At 40.2% G+C, this 25,272-nt stretch overlaps 4 protein-coding genes across 6 annotated transcripts in view; 1 reads left to right on the top strand and 3 right to left on the bottom strand.

Moving 5' to 3' along the window:
- The window catches only part of nid1a (nidogen 1a), a 36,305-nt gene extending 35,775 nt beyond the window's left edge, over nucleotides 1-530 (bottom strand). The window contains exon 1 of the mRNA XM_042065979.1: nucleotides 426-530. Within this exon, the coding sequence (XP_041921913.1) occupies nucleotides 426-452 (27 nt within the window). The 5' untranslated portion in view covers nucleotides 453-530. The remainder of the gene's footprint in view (nucleotides 1-425) is intronic.
- Nucleotides 67-11,395, top strand: fkbp6 (FKBP prolyl isomerase 6). 2 transcript variants are annotated; one of them, XR_006023360.1, is made up of 8 exons: nucleotides 67-243; nucleotides 446-563; nucleotides 727-816; nucleotides 1,365-1,567; nucleotides 1,985-2,104; nucleotides 2,356-2,586; nucleotides 9,189-9,298; nucleotides 10,482-10,500. XR_006023360.1 is itself a non-coding variant. In XM_042065982.1 (8 exons), exons 1-8 carry the CDS (start codon nucleotides 238-240, stop codon nucleotides 10,561-10,563), a joined length of 927 nt encoding a protein of 308 aa, XP_041921916.1. In that variant the 5' UTR covers nucleotides 68-237; the 3' UTR covers nucleotides 10,564-11,395. The 2 variants fall into 2 exon arrangements, 1 of the variants encoding a protein (XP_041921916.1); XM_042065982.1 differs by having other exon boundaries at nucleotides 68-243; nucleotides 2,356-2,553; nucleotides 10,482-11,395.
- Nucleotides 11,396-14,217: 2,822 nt separating this feature from the next.
- LOC121685591 (serum amyloid P-component-like) lies at nucleotides 14,218-15,665 on the bottom strand. Its single transcript, XM_042066192.1, has 2 exons — nucleotides 15,456-15,665; nucleotides 14,218-15,295 (listed from the first exon to the last, which is right to left on the bottom strand). Exons 1-2 carry the CDS (start codon nucleotides 15,529-15,531, stop codon nucleotides 14,670-14,672), a joined length of 702 nt encoding a protein of 233 aa, XP_041922126.1. The 5' UTR covers nucleotides 15,532-15,665; the 3' UTR covers nucleotides 14,218-14,669.
- A 4,786-nt stretch (nucleotides 15,666-20,451) lies between these two features.
- Nucleotides 20,452-22,217, bottom strand: LOC121685592 (serum amyloid P-component-like). 2 transcript variants are annotated; one of them, XR_006023388.1, is made up of 3 exons: nucleotides 22,108-22,217; nucleotides 20,815-21,932; nucleotides 20,452-20,508 (listed from the first exon to the last, which is right to left on the bottom strand). XR_006023388.1 is itself a non-coding variant. In XM_042066193.1 (2 exons), exons 1-2 carry the CDS (start codon nucleotides 22,181-22,183, stop codon nucleotides 21,307-21,309), a joined length of 702 nt encoding a protein of 233 aa, XP_041922127.1. In that variant the 5' UTR covers nucleotides 22,184-22,217; the 3' UTR covers nucleotides 20,791-21,306. The 2 variants fall into 2 exon arrangements, 1 of the variants encoding a protein (XP_041922127.1); XM_042066193.1 differs by lacking the exon at nucleotides 20,452-20,508 and having other exon boundaries at nucleotides 20,791-21,932.
- Nucleotides 22,218-25,272: the final 3,055 nt, after the last annotated feature.

Below are 25,272 nucleotides of genomic sequence, written 5' to 3'. Positions count from 1 at the left end.
ATTTATCGCCTTCACGCAAAACTTGGATTTTCTCATGCAGCCTGACACTGTTGGGTAGCCTATTTGAGTTGTCGTTTTATTGTCGCTGACATCACACTCGGTGCTGCTGCAAAAGAAGCTAGCGAGACCATCTTCCACTGGCTTTACCAAGTTGACAGCAACCTACAAATATATGTCTGTATCATAGCAGTCTGTTTTCAGGTTTAACTAATACTCCGACTGAAATACAGTGAAACAATGCAGGTGAGATAGACAATTTTGTTTAATACCCCATGGCGGGATTCTTGTCAGGCCTCTATATGTGCACACGTGTTAATCAAAGCCAACCTTCAAAGTGCTACAGAGCTATTCGCTAGCTCAAATGCTAAAATTCGTACTACTGTGTAGCCTAATAGAACATCTTTTGTGTTTGTATCCTTGCCTACCTTTTGCTTGCCACATACAGAGGCCATTCGAACGTCTTGCAGCGCAGATGCAAGATATTTTGGGAGATGGAGGAATTTTGAAAAGGGTTATTCAGCCTGGAGAAGGGCCTCTTGTCCCAAGGGACGCGTCAGTATCAGGTAGCATGGCTAGTGATAGCCTAAATCGTTAGATACCGGTAATAATAATTGAACACGGAAGAAGTGCGTAGTCAGTTTTTGAAAATTAATATTTTAATTACAGTGGTGTCACACATGTTATATGTCACTGAAAGGTTTTACCCAAAATAAATCTGTTTCATAGTAAATCTTTCGGGATATCTTGAATACTCTGATGACCCGTTCGAGACAACCAACAAATTGAAACATCCTAGAATGATGAAGCTAGGAAGAGGTGAGAGATCTACTAAGAATTGCAGACATAACCCAGTTTGTGCATCATGCCCCACAACTAACAAACACAGCATGTTGAAGCTATGCATAGAATGTCCTTTTAAATGAGTTTTAGAGGGGTCTTCAACAACTTTTTCCCTCCAAGAGCTACTTTGACAAAATGAACATGGCTGAGAACTACCAATGTTAAGGTTATTAGTTATTAGACATAGCTGACCTCTGCCCTAAACAGCCGAATAACCTAAGCTTTGTATGCATTTTAAGCTCCTTTCAACTCATTTATCTTCTCTGTTTGTATACTGTGAGCTTGATTTGATAGGCATTTTAACCAATTTACCAAATGACAGATTCATGAACATTTTCCTTGAACCTTTTGGTGAGCTGCTCTGAAACAGGTGGGGAGCCTAGCTTGTGAGCTATCTTGTTTGAGACCCCTGCTTTAGAGAGTACCAGGTGTCAGCCTGTCGTTGGCCACCATCTATAATGTCTGTTTATTCTGTTAATTGCTGGCTCTTTCTCATGTTTCCCCCCCTCTTCTTATTACCCTAGATGTGACACTGTGGGGACTTGAGGTAGGCCTCCTGACCATGAAGAAGGGCGAGTTGGCCCACTTTCTCTTCAAGCCCAAATATGCATATGGGGACATGGGCTGTCCTCCACTGATACCATCATCTGCCACCGTGTTTTATGAAGTTCACGTGATTGACTTCTTGGACTCAGCCAAGGTTGACGAATTCTTTGCACTGTCACCGGTGAGGAAGATTTTTGCAGTTGACTGTGATGAGAAAATGTGTGGTGAAGAAAGGCAAAACTATAGGCAACAGTGTAATGATTACTGTGATGTCTTTGTCTTGAAATCCTCTAGTAGTTAAACCTTCCGAAAAGTCTAGCTTATTTTCTTTCAAGCATCTTTATCATTGCCCTTGGTCCATGGGCTTTAACATCATTTCCATATCATAAAATCTAAGTACATTGTAGTGTTTTAATGTAATAAAAATACGAGTACCGGTATTGTAAACTGTGAATTTAATCCATGTGTCTGGCTGAGAACATAAAGAGGAAGAATTTCCTCAACCTCTACATTATTTTAAAGAGGTTGTTCATGTCACTACATCAACACAGTGCGAGTCACATTGATGTTTGACGGGCATTTGGACATGTATCAACAGGAGGAGCAGAATGATGTCCCTTTGGCCACAGTGCTTGACGTCGTCAATACACAGCGCTTTTTTGGCAATCGCTGCTTCAGGCAGAGTCGCTATGAGGACGCCAAAGACCGTTACAAACAGGTATCAGTAATGAAGGATGAGTTTTAGATTCATAAGTGATCACCTTTGTGGTGGTTTTCAGCTGAGGTGCTGAAATCTGCAACTCCAACTAAAACTTACAGTATCTGTGTTACAAAGGCTATATTTTCTCTGTTCTCTACTAAAGTTTCTTATTTTTACAATAAGAGACCACAATAGACCATATGATTTTTGTACAACGATTTGTAGATTTGTGTACAGCGAGTTAAGTGGATTTCTGATCTGTGCCGCAGGGCGTGATGCTCCTTGAGAACCGTGAGGCGCTGAGAGAGGAGGAAAAGAGCAGTGTTGAGGCAGCACTGGTGGCCGTCCTGCTCAATCTTTCCCTGACCTACTTTCGACTGGAAAGGCCGACCACATCCTTGAAGTATGGGCAGAGGGTCTTAGAAATGGATCCCAACAATGCCAAAGCACTCTACCGCTGTGGCCAGGTTAGGTGCCAGGAGTACTGTTGATATCTGCAGGTGAAAGTGAACTTAAACATCAGCTAAAGTTGTGCATGAGCAGGGAACAGTTAGCACTAGCCAAATGCTAAAATATGAAATTGGCTGAGTCATTTTTTGGTGAATTTGACTATTTGTGAAATTCACTTCACATTTCTAACTCTCTTTTGCAGCTCTCTTTAAACTCTCTACACGTGTAAAGGTATAGACCAAGATTCAGGAAAGATTTATGAACAAATAATTTAGTTTAGGCACATACACACAGAACAAACAGCTGGAAGATTGAACATTTTGTGTCATTTGACAAAAAGTACTGGATTAAAGTAATAGTTCCTTCCTATTCTTTCACACAAACTTGTGTCACAGACCACTTGGAGGTGCAAACAATATTGGATTTTTGTTGATTTGACCATCAGTTAAGTTTAAAACAGGCACCTTACTTTGGATAGACAATAGCAATATATTATAGAAGCGATTAAGGTAAAAAAATCTAAACAGGAGTAACTCAACATTTGGCACCTCCGATATGTTTAGTGTTCTAACGACTTCAAATAGCTAGTTATAGTTACCAAAACTAGATGTACCGCAGAGCGGTACAAAATATGACTGCCGCCCAGTCCAGCACATTTTTTTCCACAAAAATAAATCGCGCTGAAAGGCCTATATGATTCTAACTGTCTCACTAAATTGCATTAGCCACACTCAATTCTCACTGGTATCTGCTAGACAACAAGTACCAAAACATAATTAGTTCATAGATTCCACATGTAAAATTCATTTTATACAACCCCACCCCCATCTTGCCTGTTCATAATTCTGAGAAATTCTTGAATTGTGTGCGTGTACACGTTTATGTTTATGTGTGTGGGTGTGTGTGTGTGTGCGTGCTTGTGTGTTTGCCTGCGTATGTGTGTTTGTGCATGTGCATGCATGCATACATATGTCTACTGTGTGAGTATGTGTCATACGTATGATTACTGTGAATGTATGTGTGTGCGTGTGTATCTGTTTATGCACGTGTGCACATGGAATGGGTTAACATGACCCCTGGAGGCAAACATACGGAAAAAATTGGTCATCCTAGGCCCTACGGTTCTCAAGATATTCACAGAAAACTGTGTCTGCCCTACCCTCCTTTCGGGGGGTGCAGTCCAGCGGGGGGGCTACAGATCAAAACGAAAAACGATGGTTCCATGCTATCCATATGGGGTTACATGCCCACCAAGTTTCGTCTACCCCGGTCTTTCAGTGTCCCGGGAATCATTGACGGAAATTTGGACATGCGAAAAAGGAAAAAAAAAAGCTAAGGAACCAGAAGTGAACACACATGGACAGGGGCAGTTCTAGACCTAGAGCTTTGCTGGGGCACAGGCCCCCAACTCCCAATACATTAAATAAAAAACTAAATGTGCGCGCAATATGAAATAAATGGCTAGCCTACGGGTAGGCTACAAGCTTCAAAATCATTATTGTCACTGTCATACTGTAGGACCAGCACTCTCTCACTCAATTGTTGCAAGAGCCACTATCCAGCAACATCCAAACACATAGGCATAAGTAGGCCTATACTCACTGCATGAATTTAATAGGCTTTCCAACAAACACAAGGGAAAGCTTATTTTTAGTCAAAATTGAGATATACTTCCCTCCCAGGCAAGGGTCCTATAGTCATCCTGGCAATACTGCAGTTCTTTAGCCTGATGAGCCAGACCCAAATTTGCTGCCGCTAGGGTGCGTCTAGATTTCTAGGCTAGCAGTTCTTTGTAGCTTAAGTAGCCTACTAAAGCCTTCATACTGACTTTTGGTGATAATTTCCAAATATAGCCTATAATCTACAGAGTCTGTGTAGATTATTATAGTCTACATTTGCAAATGCAGCAAACTTATTTAAGTTTGTCATTAAACCATTGATCAAATCACAGCACTGGCTATTACCAACATAAATGTTATGTTACCGTTAATGTGGGCAATTATCATACCTCCCTCGTCCTCCTCATCTCTCCTCACTGTTCCTCCCCTTATGCCTCTGTTCAGGAAGAATTTTCTGATGTCCATCTCTGAATAGTTTATCAGAAGGCTATGTTTAGTTTTACAGTAGGACAGCTTCACAAACAGCATAGGCTACTTTTACAGGACTCTCTCTACAGTAGCCTATACGTGAATCATTATTAATTGTCCGCATGTGTGCATGCAGCCTACGCATGGTGTGAGTGTGTGTGTCAGGGAGACATTACATTTAGCAGACACTTCTTGACCAAAGTGACAAGCTTGTCAGCTATGTTACAAGGGATCATATTGTCCCCGGAGCAACTTGGGGTTAAGTGCCTTGCTCAAGGGCACAACGGTGGAAACCGGGAATTGAACCGACAACTTTCAGGCTACTGCACGCTAGCCCAGCTCCTTAACCACTACACTGCCACCGCCATTATAGCCTAAATTTAGGCTACAATGACGCTAAGCATTGAAAAACAGATGCTAATTATGTGGGCAACATCGATCAACTTTGTCATATTTTCTGTCAAACAAGTTGTGAATTTGTTGTAACATTAAAACAGGGGACGACTTACTCTCCGCTCCAAGTGATGTGATGAGCTCCAGTGGTTTCCACTGTACAACGAAACACTCGGAAGAATCATGTGAACGATTTTCATTGGTTGTTGAAGTTGAGGTGCTATTTCCTGATTGGCTATTATGGGCCCTTTCTTTTTTCCATGTTTTTTTTTTTTTTTTATTGGCTGGTAAGTGACCAGGCTCGAGTCATGACTAAAGCAGGCGTGGAGATCCGCTCATGAATGCCGTTTCCAGCGAGAGCAGCGCTAGAATTTTACTGGGGCACTGGAGACTTTTACTAAGGCACGTGCCCCAGTAAATAAGGTCTAGTGACGCCCCTGCACATGGATAACTATAAAAACTGCGCTTTCATAACTAAACACAAGAAAATACTTGTATAACCCTTGAGCCAGTTCCTTACTATGTGATCCCAATGACGATGCAGCGTTTGTTTGCACCTCCAACAACATGGCGTACCTGGTTACCGCCCAAAAATGCCCGGAAAACGCCCGCAAATGCCCGTATGTTTTAAGGCTGTGCAATTAATCGAATTTCAATTTCAATCTCAATCTAAATCTAAATTTTGGCTCCAAACAATCACGAAAATAGTATAATCGAGAAAAAACAATTATTTTGCCACATTCCGTTAAGAAATAGGGTTTTTGGAAATAGATACAATTTCAACTCATACAGCACACTGCTTCAGGCTGCTTCTTTAAACCCCACACTCCACACGTTTTGAGTTGCATGTGTGTGTGCTCCTGCAGTCGGTAGAATCATGAACCACGCCGAAATTGTAACTAGTGCATTCTCTGCCAACTTTGTTACTATCACTGTCAATCGAGGTGACCAAATTACTCAGAGAACTTATGGCAAATTGGCTAATCCAACGTTAGAACACGCCTGTTTTTTAAAATCAGCATGGTACAGTTTATCTATTAGCTTCTACAAGTGCACAAGGATAACATTAGGGAAAGGCGAACGCTACCATTAGATCAATAACACTGATTGTTTGCTCCTTTAGTTCCAATGGATTATGAAACATATTTTCAAAGACCCAGGGGAGACCCTCATGAATAATCATTAATCGATAATCGAGATTACAACTTTGACCAAAATAATCGTGATTTATGATTTTTGGCATAATCGAGCAGCCCTAGTTTGTGTGAAAGAATAACTACCCCAATAGCAACTATACATACCCTGTTTTTTTGTGTTCACACTGCATAGAAATGGGGACGATTATAGTTCCTATAACCATACTTAGAGGGGCCTTTTTGGTTCCTGTTTTGGGTAAAGGTTCTTCCCAGTAGTTAGGAACCGAGAGTAGTGCAATTGTACCTTCATTGGCCAAGCAAATAAGCCATGGTTGAGGTCATGTTGATGCAAGTTTTGCACATAATGTTAATGCAGGTGCTGTATGTTACTACCTGAGGGCAGCTTCTCATTATGGTGACCTTTTGTATCAGTTTGACAGGTGTTTTCAGGTGATTATTCAGACAGTGTGGGAGGGAAATACATTTTCACATACTTTAAGGAGCACTTCACCGCTAGGAAGATAATTGTGTAATTGTCATTTATGTAGTAAAAATGTGGAATCATCATTGAAGTCTGTGCCTTCTTGACCGAGAAAAAGGCAAAAAAATATTTGTGGCTCGTGGATGAAAGCCAACAACTCCCAGAGTTTCCTGTCTTTCACTTCTCTTCACTGCCCTACCAAGCCACTCCCCCAGGAAGTAGCATAGGCCTAAGCTACAAGCACACAGAGGGACTCAATGTAACATTTTGGCATTAATAAGGATTCTAAAATTATGCATCAACAGTTTCTTGATAGCTGCAGTAATGTTTGGCTACTGACCGTCGGGTACCCTGAATCGGCTTATATTCCGAACACGGGCAGACAAAACAAGATGATTGCCTTTCCACAGTCTCTTGCATTCTGGATCCTCCTGAAATATGTATCCAGGACCCCCCTGTCCATGGCCTCTTCTCATTTGTCTTTTAGTCTATCCTCCCTCCCTTCCTTCCTTACTTCCGTCCTTCCTCCGATCCTAGCCTGTTGTGAAGGAAACAAGGAAGGAACGATAGGAGGATGGAGGAATGAAGGAGAGACCGATATGAGAGATGAGATGTCCTGCTCACTCACGCATCACTTTTAAGAGACATCAATTACTGATGATGCGGCGCATCACCTCTTACGGCTCCCGCACACAATGCGCTGCAGTGCTGGTGACACGTCCCATTCACTGTACATGGGCTTACGCCATCCGTTGCCGAACTGAATTGTGGGTCCGTTGCGTTGCTCCCGTTGCGAAGTTCAGCTGAACATGGACTCTCTTCCAACTTATTGACCATAATAATGAGATAATGTTTGATAGTTCTCAAGACATGAATACTTATTATTAGGGTTGTGCCGATGGACGATAACATCTTTCTCCTCTGTGTTAAAATAAACAATTTCTTTTGTTAATTATAGGATCAGAAGGTAGCCTATCTGTCTTTCACTGTAAGGCTTGTATTTCATGCACTTAGCAGAAGTCCCAGACAGCAGCGGTATGGTAATCAGGATTTGTTATTTATAGCCTGGACTGCGCGATCACAGCCCTTTACTTTCACTTCCCGCCGCCCTCATAGTCAGCATAGATGGTAGCCTGATAACGTTGGATGCTGCATAGCGGACTACTGAAGATTTTAAGATGATTAAAATCATTTTAAGATGAGTGACCATGATAGTAGTCTTAAGTAGCTTTTTTGCTAGGCCCAGCGAAGGCTGGCAATGTGTAATATTCCGCTGGTTGGTGCACACGCAAGTGTTCAGATTGATTGTCTATCCGTCTTTCATAACGATTTTCTTGGAGCAGATCTTCCACACAACTTCGGTAGCCTGGTCAGTATGTCACTCTTAGCTGTCTACTTTCATCAGGCCGTATAGCCTATATATATATATATATATACACAGACATATGGTAGTGTTTACTACACTACAACCCCCCCCCCCCCCCCCCTTCCCGACGATGTTTTACTGTACACATCGTCAAATGCCAATTCAGGGGACATTGCCCAACCCTACTTATTATACAATGCGTGAACAAAACAGGTATGAACTTTTTTTTTTTTTTTAAGTTTGCAAGGTAGTTCATGATCATTCCAGCATATAAAGGTGTTTTTTGTGGTCTACCTAAGTTTATTGACGCAAATAAATCCCTGCAAACTTGTTTGAAAAAGAAAGTTGACCGACGTGGGAGGGAACTTTTTACCTTGGCTGCTTGGACCAATGATGGCATAATTCCAACTGAAAATGCTTCTGCGTAGGATATTCTTGTGTTTCCTCGCGTATCGGGCCTTCCACCTCCCTCCTCTCGCCTCGGTCTTGCCTCCTGGTTGCAATTAGATGAATGAGATGTCCTCGATGACGTCAGGCTTTAAACGACTTCCGGGGCACGAGCTGGAGGACCGAGGAGAGAGGCCGTATGCAAATAGAGGTTTGAGAAGAGGCCTATGTGTGGCGCAAAGCTATGGTGCTCTACATACTACCGTTTCCTCAGCCGATTTGGCGAGAGGATTGACACCACCAGTCTGCCCCAGCTCGAGCTGGCCTGGGCTATTCCTACTAACAGACAGGCAGGTCTTGATGCAGTCCTGTTCCTCAATCATCCTCAACTGTTCCTCGTTGTATTGCGCCTCGTACAGGTAGTCACGAGCATGGGGTTCGCACATCCCCATTTCCCCATTTGCCACATCAGTTTCAAAATTACCATCCGCCATCGTTGTTACTTATCAGCTTTCTCCGCAGAGCAAGAGCCTAGCCTGTTAGCTTAGCTTAAAAGAAAGATGGCGGACACTATTTCTAAATTCTGGGAGTGAGGTCACACCCCCATAGACAGTAAAAGAAAGCCCACCCCTTATTGGCGGGTTGAAAACATAAACATACGGAACTAGAGATGTACAGTAGTCTCCAGCCTCTGCCCAAAAGAAGATTTTGCATCATCGGAGGATTTTTTTGAAAATACTACCGGCTTTCTACTGATACAAAGCTTAATGCTAATTGGTGAAGTGTCCCTTTAATTCCTTAGGCATACCTTGAACTTGGGGATCATGAAAAGGCTGCGGATTTCCTTACAAAGGCACAGATAAAAATGCCATTCAACAAGGACATCAACAACCTACTGCTGAAACTACAAGAGTGAGTGGTCATCTTTTTTACATCAGTATGGTAGATAGCCTATGTACCTAGTATCACACCCAAGGCTGAGTTAGTTTTAAATCAAATAAATTGTCTACTTTTAGTTTGCCAACAATTTCCAATGAAATGTTATGTATTAGTGTAAAAATGTTTTCAAGGGGATTGCTCTTCCTGATTTTGAATTATTATTATTTCAGTGCGAGTTGGCTGCAGTATACTGCTTCACTTAGCAAACAGCTTTTAAAAAAAAGAAATATACTGTACATAGCTGACTTTAGATCAACCTCCATCAAAGATTTGCGACCAGATGAGTTGCAAGGCTCTTTAAACCAGCATCTTGCTGCAACACGCATTCTAAAACACTGGAGGTTCACACTAGCCTGGTGTAGCTAGACTCAGATTTTATTCAGAATTTGAGTCTGGTGTCAGTCCATTTGGATTTGATAAGTCTGTTTCAACCAATACAGGGGAAAAAATGCCTCTGCATGCAATTGGATAAACCCAACCAGTCAGAGCAACGAAATGTGAAACGAAATATGAAAACAGCCAAGCACATCATTCTTGACTAATGCCTTAATCGCTGTTTTCTGATTGTTTTCTTGTAAACAAAATCAACTCAAGCACGCTCAGGTGATGTGACTGTCTTGCCATTGTTGCTCATCTGTCCATCCTCATATAAAGCCCTCCCAAACGATTTGATTGGCCCAAACAACTCTGGGTTGGGGATAGAGACTTCTCAGTGGAAAGACTCCAGACCAAATTTCCCAAACTCAAATTTTATGGGCAGTGTGAATTCTGCTGTACTGGTAGGTGACAACACCTCACAAATGCTGTGAGGTGAAAGTGTTCTAAAGCCTTGCAACTGTGATTTGACATGACAAATCCTTTGAAATGGCTCGCAAGAGCTGGCAACGTCTTGCAACATTCACACCACTGCAACTTGCCTCTGCAACTGTTTTGTCTTGTCGCAAATAATTAGTGTGAATAGGCCTTTATAAAAGCCACAGTCACAGTCAACAGTCAAGGAAAATTAAGATTGAGCTGAAGTAATTTTCGCACCTTGTGACATAATCTATAGATTTTAATCATTCTGCCGTAGTTCTCTTATTAGTTTGTTTTGTGGATTTATTTGTCTTCAACTGTCCCCTCAGCTCTCTTTTTTAAAAATCTTTAACCTGTGCAGGTCCTACAGTGAATGCTTGGAGAAAGAGAAAGAAATGTGCTCCAAGATGTTTGCAAACCTGAAGATGTCATCAAGACATTGAGAGTAAAAGAAGGGTCCACCTAAATGCAAATGTTGGTAAACAAAGTATTAAAAGCTTCAGGATGATGTTTCATTTCATCTAATGGCAATTAATTAGTAAGTTAAAATATTTTTTAGAATAAGGAAGCTACCTGGAAAAAAAATTGAAGTTGATGTTAGTTAAGTCATTCACATACTTAAGTGAACCCTGCTTGCACCATTATTGTTATTTTTTTACTGTATGTATGTATGTTGGTTCATTAATTTGATATTACTATTGATAAATAGTAGAAGGATCACTTCCCTCTCATAGTATTTGTAGTTTAACACAGTTAATGCTACCCATACATTAGAAGACTTTGACAAGATTTGGGAAAGATTCTTGAAAGATTGGAGTCCTTTAACTAATGCCCCCCATTAAAGCTTTACTCAAAAGACTACAATCTTTCAAAGTCTTCTGGTGTAAGGATGGCTTAAGTTGTAGTTAAGAGATATAGACTTTCAGTAAAAGGCTGGAATTAAACATATTATGAAGACACTATCTACTACTAGTCAACTGGTGTGCTTATGTGTTACAATATTAATCAAGCTATTAGACTTTTTTTTTTTTTTTTAAGAATTGGACTTCGAAAGCAATGACAATTGGTCAATTTTGTTTTGACCACACAAATATCAAGTTCTTCATTTTCACTGTTGTCAAAGATTTTTTGAATTCTGTATTGTACTTTTACAATATAGTGGTTATTTGCATATAACAGCAACCCATTTTCTGTTTTTCATAGCACACCATAGAAAGAAGTGATGTGGTATGGTACAATTGCAATGTACTCAAGTAAAGTATTTTCCCCTCCTAACTGTTTCCTTGATATGGATGAACAGTTTATGTTTTTATGGTCCAGGCTGGACCAAGTTGTTTTTGTTGCTGTTTTTGGAGACTGGGCTGTCCACAGAGAATGCAGGGTTTTTTTTTACAGAAGTATTCAGGGCACAGGCAGCTAGCAGATGGCAAGGGGATGTTTGCTGTATGTGACAAAGTGTTTTAGTTTAGAAACCACATAACATCGCTTAGAGCACCTTTAAACCACTTATGTTTGTGGGAGACCATGAACTTAATTAAAAGGTGCTATATGTAAGACATTTATTGTAATAAATCATAAAATGACCATAATATGCCATCAGAGATTAAAGAAAAAAAATATTTTCAAATACTGGCTTCACTGCAATGGTACAGCCAGGATATTTACAATTCAAACTTTCATTTGAAGTCTGCAAATACTGTTTATGTTTTGAGTTTGTGTTTTTCAGACAATAGGCTATGGAGTGTACCTTTTTAAATTAAGAATGTAGGCTATAGTCAATGATTTGTAATAGCCTATGCCAAGTTGTTTTGAGGTCATGCTATTTATTCTTTCACTCGTTTGTTAAACAAAGGGAAGACATTCAAACTTGCAATTCATTTCGAACCATTATCATTGTTTAAATGCAGGCTTTTTTTATGTATCCTCTTTTTGTCAATCTAGCCTAGTGTTTTGGTCTACTTTACTACATCGTGCATGAGCAGAGATGAAGCTGACCTAAATCTCGCTTGAATAAAAAAGGGTAAGATGCAGCGAACTTGAGTTAATGGAACGGCTTCAGCCTCATGTGAAAGTCTACGCTAGTTCAAGACAGGCTATTTCTATTAAGCGCCTTCATTAGCGACATTGATGGAATACCCCCCAGGTCAGCCTAGTTATTGCTCTCAAATGTTTTGATTTTTAACTGAAATGCCCATTTTAAACACTAGTGTTCGTTGTTACATATAGCACCTTTTAATTCCAACCCCAGTCCCAAACTATTTCTAGACATGGGCCCTAGGGGGCAGCATTAGCCAGGGTTTGACCTTTCACACTCCATTTAATGGTTATGGGTGCTCTGGTTAATTTCTCTCTGCTCTGGCTTTTCTCTTCTGTTCCTCTGCTTAATGATTAACCTTTGCAAGCCCTTATCAAGTAACATGACTTATTTCTTAGTTATGAAAGAATTCCTAGTCGCCCTCCAAATACAAGAAAATGAAGTTAATTTCTAACATACCGGTACTCAGTTTGCCGGGAATCTGAACACTTCACCTGGTGTTAACCACAATTATATAACTCTGGGTCCTTAAGTGAAGTTTAGTGAATTCCAGTTGATTACATTGCCATTAGTCTCCTATGGACCGGGCTTCAGATGTAAACGAAATTCAGGATAAGGAAGAACTGAATCCCACATCAGTAAGCATTTCTGTAAAAAAAAAAATCCCAATCTTGACTCAGAATGATGGCTAATGTCCCAAATATGCCCTGATGAAAGAGTCAAGCGATGGTAAAATAAGGTTTGTGCATCAGAAGTTTGAATGTGCAATGACCCTTTTCTCTGTCATTGGTGATAATAAAAATCGGGAGGTCTAAAACAGAGGCAATAGATGGCGGGGGAGCCAGGTGGTGTGCAAACCACACCGGAGGCGCATTGACGGCTACAGAGAACTAATCTCTGATAGAGTCCAGATGCTTTGTTTTATCGCTGGATTTTAGGATATATATGGCATCTCCAGTCAAGTGCTCTAGCAGGCTTTAAACATAACAGAAAAAAGTTTGAAGTTCTTCTGAGACTTGCTGTGTGAATGCCAGCTTGTTCTTTCCTGTAGTTGCTAGTTATGGGGCCTAGAGAACAGCATTGGCCCGCAAGTTGTCATGCGTCTTAGAAACCCTGGAAACAGTTAACCAATTTCCCAGTCTTAGAATACATTAACAATTTCCCTTTAGCTGAAAATGAGCTGCTAAACTAACATTGCCAGTTCCAGAGATGTCTCTTCCTCGTCGTACCCCATTTTCTTGTGCTTGGTTTCCCATTTACCCACAGTTGGGCAATACCAGTTTGAGAATTCCAAGTAGCACAAACAGAATTCCATCTATTGGCAATGTCCTCCAATTCCCTAAATAATACAACATTGTCATACTCATTTATTTCAATAACACCCTTCCACTCCCTTTTCATAAGGAGGAATAAAGTGTCCTGACGTCCGATATCAAAACTGGGAACATAATCCATGTTTGACAGCATAGACAAAACTAGTTTGATACAAGTTTAATGAGTTAAATATAGTTCACAGTTGACAGAAAAGTTCCATCAACAGCATTATTCACAGAAAGGTTCCATAAACATTGTGAGATCAGTGGCATTCAGACATCTGAGGGGTATTCCAAGTAGGCCTATTTGGTTTAGTGACAAACTTGGGTAAATTGACTCAGAATAAGTTGTAAACCTCCCAGTAGAAAAGCTGTATGATACAGGAAACATGGTTGTGTGTATTTTAATATTCATAGTGGTACAGTAATAGAATATTCTGATGACATCCAATATAAAAACTGGGAACATAACTAATCCATGTTTGACAGCATAGACAAAAACTGGTTTGATACAAGTTTTAATGAGTTAAATTGACATAAAAAATCAATCCATTAACATTTTCAGTTTGACGAACAGACATTGGTGTGGCATAAGTAAAGGAAATGGAGTAACTGGGTTCAAGATCAACAGCATTTGTTAGACAAGTTCCATAAATATTGTAAAGTGCAAGTTTGTAGGTTTGTTTCTGATCCTTAAAAAAACAGACATTGGTTTGGCATAGTAAGTGTAACAGTTCATCAATTCAAGACAAAAAGGTGACTTGGTGCATGTCATTTTGTATGTTCCCACCTTGCTAAAATTGCTTGGGTACACTTTGGCTGAGAACAAAAGTGCTTCAGACAGCAGGTGGGCAAATAAGATGGCAGTAGTGAAACTAGGCAAACTTCATAAAATGGGACACAGAGTGGCAAATGCAGGTGATGAAGGTGGAGCTCATAAATCAAATATTCAGTCACAGTGTAGCAGATGCCCTGCAATAGCCTACTGCAATGAAGTAACAATATACACCATGGATTGCCTCCAAAATGTAAAACAGTAAACACTCTGGAATAAAGCATTAAGAAAACACTAGAGAGAAGACAAAAACATAAAGCTACTTTTAGCGATTTCGACCCAAATTATAGGAAAACAGAGGGAAAGTTGTATTTCATGATGTAGTGAAGCATTTTTTCATGTCATTTTAACCATTTTTTTGTCATTTTAACCATTTAAACCATTTACAAAGTCCTCTACGAGCACATACTCCTTAATGGTAAAGTCGAGTGAGCTCCAGTTGATCACGTTGCCACCAGTCTTCTGTGGAATGCCGTTCATGTATAAAGCAATCTCAGGATAAGGAAGAACTTTATCCCACATGTGCACATCTGTAAGCATTCCCACAAAAGACTGTGCTTTGTCAAACTTCCCCCCATAACTGTCCTGGTCTTGACCCAAGATAATGCTGGGTGTTCCAGAGATTTCTCTTCCTCGTCGTACCCCTTTTCGTGTGCTTGGTTTCCCATTTACCCACAGTTGGGCAATACCAGTTTGAGAATTCCAAGTAGCACAAACAGAATTCCATCTATTGGCAATGTCCTCTAATCCCCTAAATAATACAACATTGTCATACTCATTTATTTCATACACATGGTTCACTTGTTTGTAAAAAAGGAAGCTATTCGGACTGGCAGGGGTGGCGAAAGAGAAAAGACTCTGAGCTCTAGTCAGATCTGAGAAAAAACGTAGACACGTCGTCACTGCAGTCAGACTGTTGCTCTCATTGGGATCCAAGATTACATGAGCTGTATCAGACTCCACAGGAAAGGTGAACATTTTCCCAGAGAGATCTGCAAAGATATATCAGCAGTCAAACCAGAGAGATCAGTGAACGCCAGCTGCTTGCTTTGGATATGACCTGTTCTAAAGTCAAGAATACCTCTTAGATACATCTTATAATTTACATGATTAGCCTACCTAAAATGTTAATAATGATGTCTGGATTCTTACCTTTCCTTTCAGCATACGACTGTGTGAAATAAACAAGCAGAAGTGTTGTGATGTTCTTTAGAATTGTAGATTCCATGGTAGTTCACACAATAGGTCCTTAGTGTTTTAAGTGGATTAAGAGATTTCCAGCTAGTTTACACCATTTGAGGGAGTGTCTGAGTGCTTAAACTCCATTGGCTGAGAGACATTTAATGACTGCAATTCAAGTTAGTTATATCAGAGACGGTTGATAAGGCAAGATGATTCACAAAAGGGTTCTTCCTGTTTCCCTATGACGTAGGGTTCACCAGCACCACGCCTTTTTAGGAGACTAGCGAGAGATTCTTTACACTGTGGCCCTATGGAAGAAATTATTTTTTTCTCGCACTATGCCCCAGCCCTTATTTATACTGTTTGAGATCGGAAATTTTAATGCATTTTCTGTAATTCACATGTGTTCCTTACATTCTGACACTGACATGCCGTTTTTTAAATAAACAGTTGTTTGTGTTCTAAAGCAGGGGTTCTCAAACTTTTGTGGGCCGGGGACCCCTCATGGAGTGAAAAATTCTCCAAGGACCCCCTCATAATTGCAACACATAAAATTTAAGTTAATCATGTAGCTGTATAGCCTTTTTTTCTGTTAGATGCTTATGTTATATGTATTCTAAAAACATAGAGTGCTAATACCACAATAGTCATGTTAGCAAACTTTGACAGTATGTAGGATTTTTTAAAGGATTGTTGTTTCTTTGTCAAATGTAGGCCTATTGTGTTGAACACATAGTGTTTGCTTCACATAACTTTTATTTTGTTGGCGGTTAATTAATAGTAAAGTGATGATGTAACATATCAGTAGATCAATTGGGCAAATACTGATACTGTAATGTAGAAAAAGGTGCGCACATCTAAATGTTAAAAAAGTAGGTGCTGGACTCAAAAAGTGACAATAAAAATTACAAAGAAGTCCGCACACTAGAGCTCCATTATTTTTTTCTTTTTATTCACCACGTGACCACATGTGACACTCTGAGGAAGGGCAGTGTGTCCCGCAACGTCACATGTGGTGAATAAAAAGAAATTCTTATCAATATATCACACTTTAAATATAGAACAATTTTAAAACACTTATAATCACAATCCTTTGTTCTTATAATCACTATCCTTTGTTCTCACTGAGGAAAAGTAAGCGTGAATACTGGTTTTGAATTTTTGATTGTAATGAGTTTACTAATTGGTAATACTATGTCCCGACAGTCATGCTAATGAAGCAACTTTAATTGAGTGAGGGGTGAGAGGTACACATGTGAGGTGTGTGTGAGTTAGGGAGTTAAGTCTGTGGATGACTATTTGGATGGGGGAGTGAATAGCTTTTACAGTGTGTCGTAATGTTTTCATTCATCATATTAAGACTAAAAGTTTATATTTCATTAAAAAAAAAAAAAAAACATGTTTAATGTTGGCAAATTAGGCAATATCAAACTAGAATACAGTAGGCCTACACAAAAAAATGAGCAGGGATATGAGTGTCATGGCCCACAGACTCAGGACAGGGAGGTAGAGTTCCAACAAGATAGTCTTTATTTCACAGGTAAACCAGAAGTGGGTTGTCAAACCCAGGCCAGTAAAGAACAGAAGCTCCAAAGAGTCCAAAACACAGAAGAACAGTAAACTTAAGTAAAAGTCCCAAAACACAGAAGATCGACTTAACTAACTCCGGGGATGACTCGAGGGGTCTGATCAGGAGGACGCTGGAACAGATGAGGGGAATACAGGATGAGTACTCCTTGGGTGAGTCAGGCTGGTGGCTAGCACTGTGGTGTCATCTCTGACGATGCCAGACAAAGACTGAGGGGAGACTGGGGTTTAAGTAGGGAGTGAGGCTGATTGGGAACAGGTGCAGGTCATTAGTAAACTGGGGAGTGTGAACAAGTGAGGGGAACTTCAGGAGAGTGAGCAGTGGGTGTGGCTGGAACAGTATAAGTATAAGTATATATACTCTTTTGATCCTGTGAGGGAAATTTGGCCTCTGCATTTATCCCAATCCCAATGAATTAGTGAAACACAAACAGCACACAGTGTACACACAGTGAGGTGAAGCACACCCTAATCCCGGCGCAGTGAGCTGCCTGCATCAACAGCGACGCTCGGGGAGCAGTGAGGGGTTAGGTGCCTTGCTCAAGGGCACTTCAGCCGTGCCTACTGGTCGGGGTTCAGTGCGCTGCAAGTTTTATTGGATATAAAGTGTTACACTTCCATGGCACTTAGTTACTATTGCCTCTTAGCAACAAAATCACCGAAAACCCAGTGACCATCACAACTGCTTATTCGTCATGGGGTGGGCATTTAGACAGGGAATTATGGCTACTGTTGAATACAATCGCTGGCTGCGCTGAGGGCATGACACAGACTTGCATTTTTATGGAATTGAGTAAACAACTGTTTTTAAAACCTTCGTTTTATTATATTTATGCATGTTCAACTCATACAAATGAAGAATTTCAGCTAAACAGATTTTTAATGACAAAGCATTAAATGACATACAGAAATCATGGGAAACTCAACCATCAATTATCCAAACCAAATGCGAATTTCATTTCATCATGTATTCACGCATTTCTTGTATTTTCAAGCACTTAAACCACTCCAGATTCTCTAAAATCACATGCAATCATATGCATTTATCATATATTATACAAACCTACAGTATGAGTAAATATAGGTACAGTCTCTACTCATATGAATGATACATCTTAGCAAGCATTGCATAAGTTATTTCTTATTTCAATGAAAATCCAGCCAGCCTTTCCAGATAGAAGAAAATAAAGCCATTTTCTGATACACCTACGTTTAAAGGTTTTCTACAATCACATATCCCTCAGTAGAGAGGTCTACTGACCTCCAGTTGATCACATTGCCATTTGTGGATCGCGGTTTATGTATAATACAATCTCATGAAGGAGAACTGAATCCCACATATGTACCTCTGTAAGCATACCCGAAAAATATTTTCCACTTGATCGCTCCTGATCTTGCCCAAGGATAATACTGGATGCTCCAGAGATGTTACTGCCTCGATTTAGCCCTTTTCTTGTGCTTGGTCTCCCATTGACAAAAACCTGGGCAATACCAGTTTGGGAATTCTAAGTAGCACAGACAGGGGTCCACTTATTTGGAATGTCCGCAAATCCCCAAAATTCTACAAATCGGCCATTGTGATTTATGGCATACACCCCATTTCCCTGTTTGTAAAGGAAGAACTTGTTTGAATGTGCCAGTGTCAGAATGTGCTAATCTAGACGCACCCTAGCGGCGGCAAATTAATTTGCTCAGCCTGTATGTCTAGTATCAAACCATAGGGATTTCTATTGGCTGACGCCGTGGACTTCATCCAATCACAGCGCTCTAGGATAACGACAGTCCTGCGACGGTGAACAACAAGGAAGGTGGCTATGGCGAACGAAGAGCGGTTGTTTGAATCGGCGTTGGCGTCAACTTTGGAGGAGTTGGACTTGTGCTTTTCTTTGAAAGTTGAGCAACACAATGCACTTAAGTCATTCCTTTCGAAGAAGGATGTATTTGCTGTTTTGCCGACCGGATACGGATATGGTCGTAGCGCTGGCCTATTGCATGCCTAGGCAGTTTGAAAGACAATTCTCTGCCCGCCCCTTGGATTAAGCGAGGTGAATGGTTCGATTCCAGACTATACATTTCAATGATATAGGATGGCCCGCCAGGCTACCAGTGTGATGTAGTAGCCTGGAAACTAGACTCTCTGACTTCGCAGAGAGTCTGGCCTAGATCCATAGGCGTTCGTTTATTTCTGGGTGGGAGGGCACAGTTTGAGGTTTAAAATCATTGGAGTTCCTTTGAACCAATCACTAACAACCGGCGTTTCATCATACAAAGAAGTTTCTCTGCAGCACGCCCATAACAAGCACGGGTGCATCTTATCAGCAAACAATCACATGTTTCATCTGCATAACTCTCGCCAAAATGCATCATATAGTGTTTTGTGAATGTACCCAAGTCAAACTTTCATATAAATGCATAAGTATGTCCAAAGCGCCACTTTTAAGCTTGTATGCGTTGTCGTTTTCGGGGGAAATGACCTTTTGAATGGGATTCCTATAGGGCTACTACTTTTTTGATACAATCGCGTCAAAATCGCTATTTTTCAAAATACTATGAAGGCTCGACACAACATGAAACTTTGATCGAAGTATCATCAGTGTCTCTACACATGAACTCGAGCATTGAGAACATTGTTGGTGTACACAGAGTTTACTAATAGAGAGGTTTTGAACAACTCACTTGTTTTTTCTGCTCGCTGCCATCTTGCAAGGAGTGAGTTGTCCAAAATCTTTCTTTTTAGTAAACTATGTGTACACGAACAATGTTCTTAATGCTCGAGTTCATATGTAGAGACACTGATGATGCTTCGATCAAAGTTTCAAGTTATGTCGAGCCTTCTTAGTGTTTGAAAAATAGCGATTTTGACCCGACCATGTAGCCTATTAAACTAGTTTGACTCGGGTACGTTCGTACCCTATTTCAAGTGACAAAATCTATGACTAAAGTTTAGCTGACGATATAACATCCTACTCCACTGTGACTTTGTTCATGACACTCCTGTCAATAGGCTAAACTATTATTTACATTTGCTCAAAGATTTCATAAGAATAAGTCCTTTTCGCTCCCTACATTGATGTATTCCAAGCGATCTGCTTCAGGGGTGGGGACGTAGTAATTGAAACACCATGCCTGGGTACGTAATCGCTCTCAGGGACGCCCTCTGTTCACTGGTTGGTCAGCTGCCCAACTGCCGAAGTAAACGAGCGTGAATCAACCTATTCCAGACGGAGTACTGTAGGGAAAAGAAATCGAACGGAAGTACGTAGACAGGCCAAGGCCAGGCTAGTGATGTAGGAGAAGAGACTCTGAATGTCTTTTCTGTCTGAGAAGTAACGCAGGCACACAGTCAGTGCAGTCAGGTTCTTGCTGTGATTGGGAATCAAGTTCACGTAAGCTGCATCAGACACCTCAGGGAAGGTGAAAAGTTTTCCAGAGAGATCTGTAAAAAATGATAAGTAAGCAATCAGCATGATGATCTTAGTATGTATTCATTTATAGAGTAAGTATTTCAGTTGATAGAATGGTCGTGACATTTAATACCTTACCTTTTTTTTCTGCCAAACATGTTGTAAAAAGAGTCAGCAGTAAGGATTTCCATGGATCCAGAAACAGCCATTTTGAAGAACTAAAGGACGATATCTGTTTGGCTTTTCTGAATGTTTTAGTTATTGCTCGTTCTTATATGTGTACCATTTAGGGGTGCAACTTAGGGAGTGTTTAGTGTGATGTCAGTCTGTTTACTCACATCCACTGATGACATAATGGATTTTATCCATCCTCTGTTTGTATTAATGATTACGGTCCCGGAGCGGATGAACAACTGAAAAAATATTACCACCAGGTTTAAAGCAATGACTCTTCCTCTGTGAAAGCCGCTTTACTCTTTTTTGTAGTTCCCAGACATGGCCCTTGGCCTGGGTTCAGCCTTGATTCTCCATTTAAGGTTATAGGTGCTCACCTCTGTCTGGGTCCCTGCTGAGAAAGTCTTTTCATTGAACTTTTTTTGATGTCATGCAAAAATGAAAATGTTTACCTCCTGTATGAATGATAATTAAGTTACTAGTCTAGTTTTGCTCTTTTTATTTTCCATTGCTTTACAGAAGAAACACTCCAAAGCCATTTTGTAAATCTTTTTAAATGACTACTAATTAACTGATTTAGATTTGTAATGACAAATGAAAGGGAAACAGGATGAAATTTGTCTTTCTTGACAAAGTGAAGCAGTTTTGTCACGGTTTCAATCATTTAAACCACTCACAATGTCCTCTACAAGCACATACTCCTTAATGGTGAAGTCGAGTGAGCTCCAGTTGATCACGTTGCCACTAGTCTTCTGTGGAATGCCATTCATGTATAAAGCAATCTCAGGGTAAGGAAGAACTGTATCCCACATGTGCACATCTGTAAGCATTCCCACGAAAGACTGTGCTTTGTCAAACTTCCCCCCGTAACTGTCCTGCTCTTGACCCAAGATAATACTGGGTGTTCCAGAGATGTTATTTCCTCGTCGTACCCCTTTTCTTGTGCTTGGTTTCCCATTTACCCATAGTTGGGCAATACCAGTTTGAGAATTCCAAGTAGCACAAACAGAATTCCATTTATTGGGAATGTCCTCCAATCCCCTAAATAACAGAACATTGTCATACTCATTTATTTCATACACATGGTTCGCTTGTTTGAAAAGGAGGAAGCTATTTGGACTCTCAAGGGTGGCAAAAGAGAGGAGAGACTGAGCTCTTGTCAAGTCTGAGAAGAAACGTAGACACAAGGTCACTGCAGTCAGACTCTTGCTCTGGTTGGGAACCAAGATCACATGAGCTGTATCAGACTCCACTGGAAAGGTGAACATTTTGGCAGAGAGATCTGCAAAGATATACAACTTCAACAGTCAAACCAGAGAGATCTGTGAAAGCAATGCAAGTTGACTGTTTGCCTTGGCTATGACCTGTAACAGTTCCAAAGTCAAGAATAGCTCATAGATACATGTTATAATTTACATGATTACCTTAAATGATAATAATAATGTCAGGATTCTTACCTTTCCTTTCAGCAGACAACTGCATGAAACATATAAACAGAAGTATCAGGACGTTCTTTAGAATTGTACTTTCCATGGTAGTTTACACAATATGTCCTTAGTGTTGTGGATTAAGAGATTTCCAGCTAGTTTACTCCATATGAGGGAGTGTCTGAGTGCTCAAACTCCATTGGCTAAATTACATTTAATGACGGCAATTCAAGTTAAATGCTATTTTCACTGTGTTGGGTAATTATTCAAAAGAACTTGCATTTGTGGCATTCACTCTGAAATAATGCCCACACACAGTATTTCTGCAGTTCTGTGTTAAGGCGTTTATATGTTTTAAAAAATACAGATTATCACCGCACACTGGTCTGATGTAAGGAATTGTTTATTATGGCGCATTTCACTGTTGGCTTCCTCAGGTTAGCTCTCTGATTTTGGGTGACACCCAAAATCATCCAAAGTTAGAATGATCTTTTTTTACCAGCTCCATTCAAATATAGCCTATGGCTAATCTACAAACTAACATTGTTTGTGCCACACATATAGCACAATATTAACAATGATAGGCATGATATTAAGTTGGTGTGAACAGCTTTCATTCCTTTGGAAATAGAAGCATGTAATAACATGATGCTAGCTAGACATTTTCTGTTTCTGTTTGCTATTAAAAGTGAATTATGAGCCTGCAGCCACGTAGCTAGCTGAGTGGAATGTGTTTCAATCGGCATATCATGTGCTTCATGCATACAAATTATTAAGACTTCAAGGCTCACCAATTCCATTACACAAAGGCAAAGACTCTTGATAACTTCATATTCTTGTCCATTTTCCAAATCACAGTGAGTGCAGCCTATGTCAAAGTGCCCTGGCTCTCAGTTTATAACTGGTCAGTAGGAACCGGATAACTCTGCATTCTCCTCTAACCTTGCCTTTGTTGCCTTCATGCACTTTGGTCAGCCTAAGCTGTGTATAAATGTGCTATAAAATAATAATTTTACTTACTTACTTTTTTAAGATAAGAAGCTTATAAAAGGAAAGCTGTTTTCAAAACAGAAAGAAAAAGAAATGAAAATAAAATACATATACACATACATGTACAGAACATAGAAAGCAAGCATAGCACGTTAGAGGGCAGAGAAGGCCAGAGAGTACAGGTGGGTTTTGAGCCTGGATTCAAAAGCAGTGATGGAGGGGGCAGTTCCATCTGTGAATGCTCTGTCACCTTTTTGCCTTAGCCAAGAACGGGGGATGTAGAGAAGGCCTTTGTTGCCAGATCTAAGAGACCTGGGGGCTGAATGGGGGTGTATAAGGTCAGAGATGATTGTCCAAAACCTTTCTTTTTAGTAAACTGTGTACACGAACAATGTTCTCAATTCTCGAGTTCATTTGTAGAGAGACTTGGGTACATTTACAAAAACACCCTAGGATGCATTTTGGCGAAAGTTCACTTTAAGGCACTCTTGGAGAGCCTGTAGGGAGTCCCTGGATTTAAGTGGGAGAAACAGCTGTGAATCATCCAGAAGTGGAAGGAAATATTGTACTTTCTGATGATGGAGATTTTAACGTCAGGCACCCTTTTCACCTACAAGCTCCTCACAGTTCCTCTCCATCTTAAGCTAACTCCATAGACAGTAAAATAAACTCTCAGACTTGCGGCTTCAGGTTTTGCGGCTTTCATTACGTGACATCAGACAAACAAAATTCATTGATTGTGTTAATATTTTATAACACGTTATGTATTTCGAAATGAATCACGGCTTAAGCACTTATATTAATTAAGCAATCATAGATATCTGGGCAAAATGTATGCACCCTGGTCAACATGGAGCATACCTGTCAACATTTAGCTTTCCAAAAACGGGAGTTTTTTTTTCGGGGGGGGGGTGTCAGTGTTTATCAGTGGTGGAGGAAGTACTGAAACTCAGTACTTAAGTAAAAGTACAAATACACAGAGAAATATTTACTTTAGTAAAAGTAAAAGTACCACAATGACAACCCTACTTAAGTAAAAGTAAAAAGTACCTGCTTTTAAATGTACTTTAAGTATTAAAAGTAAAAGTATTTGCATAATGATTTATTCTCTTAATATCTATATTCTAAAAGGAAAAATCAGTATGGGCTGTGGCATTTTAATCTAGTTAAAGTAAGTAGGTTATACTCGACTAGATAGTTTTAAGTTAATGCAATTGTGCTTACCATCTGTGGCCCATTACATTCTGACCTACAATTCTAGAGATTGTAATTCTGGTTATCTACTAGGGTGATCTGCTGAGTAATATCATTCAGCAAAACACGAGAGCCTGAAGTTTAACGGGGTAGACAGGGGAAACGTCGGGTTGATCGTAATGCCAATTATGCTGATTGAACAGAAAAGTTGCTGAGAAAGGTGTCATTATGATTAAATTCAGTTTCACTTGCGCAGACGCATAGACATTGAATGAGCGCTGACGTTACGCCACAATTGTAGGCTATGCATCTTTATTTAATCACACACAATTAAGGAATATTTCCTAATCTGGAAAATGTTACGTCTTTTCCGGCCACCGGTTCATTAATAGTCTACCATTCATCTGTGCCGCAAATGATCAGACGTGTGACAGAAGCATGGGCATAGCCTGTAACTTCGCTGATCCGCGGATAGCAATCTCATCGGAGAGGAGGCCCTGCAGATAACAGACAGATAACACGCTGCAGATAACAGACAGAGAAAGGCACAGAACACAGTTGCATGTACAGTGTAGCCATGGGTCTGGTGAATATAGCCTACCGAATGCAGATGGCTACAAGCTCACGCTTTGCCTGGTCTAGACTAGAAGCTTATGTTTCTAAGAATGCACGTAGCGCTCCAGAATCTTTGGTAGCAACCCCCCGCCCCCGGTAAAACAAACGTGTTTGCCAGAGAGGAAAAAAAAACTGATCATAAAATGTATCGTAAAAAGTAACGATGGTGTTGTAGAAATGTAGCGGAGTAAAAGTACAGATAATTGCTGTAAAATGTAACGAAGTAAAAGTCAAAAGTATGCACTATAAATTTTACTTAAGTAAAGTACAAATACGTGGAAAATTTACTTAAGTACAGTAACGAAGTATTTGTACTTCGTTACATTCCACCACTGGTGTTTATACCGGATCTGTGTTTGCATATTTAATACGTTTCATACACGTGTTTTAACACTG

This window comes from Alosa sapidissima, chromosome 16 (genome assembly GCF_018492685.1).
Source record: "Alosa sapidissima isolate fAloSap1 chromosome 16, fAloSap1.pri, whole genome shotgun sequence".
Taxonomy (NCBI): Eukaryota; Metazoa; Chordata; class Actinopteri; order Clupeiformes; family Clupeidae; genus Alosa; species Alosa sapidissima.
This window is presented reverse-complemented; position numbering and strand designations above follow the sequence as displayed.

Coding starts and splice junctions, on each gene's coding strand:
- fkbp6 (XM_042065982.1), top strand. Junction 1,568..1,984: donor AATTCTTTGCACTGTCACCG/GTGAGGAAGATT, acceptor ATGTATCAACAG/GAGGAGCAGAATGATGTCCC. Junction 2,105..2,355: donor CCAAAGACCGTTACAAACAG/GTATCAGTAATG, acceptor TCTGTGCCGCAG/GGCGTGATGCTCCTTGAGAA.
- LOC121685592 (XM_042066193.1), bottom strand. CDS start 22,183: ATGGAAAGTACAATTCTAAAGAACGTCCTGATACTTCTGTTTATATGT. Junction 21,933..22,107: donor GTTGTCTGCTGAAAGGAAAG/GTAAGAATCCTG, acceptor ATATCTTTGCAG/ATCTCTCTGCCAAAATGTTC.
- LOC121685591 (XM_042066192.1), bottom strand. CDS start 15,531: ATGGAATCTACAATTCTAAAGAACATCACAACACTTCTGCTTGTTTAT. Junction 15,296..15,455: donor GTCGTATGCTGAAAGGAAAG/GTAAGAATCCAG, acceptor ATATCTTTGCAG/ATCTCTCTGGGAAAATGTTC.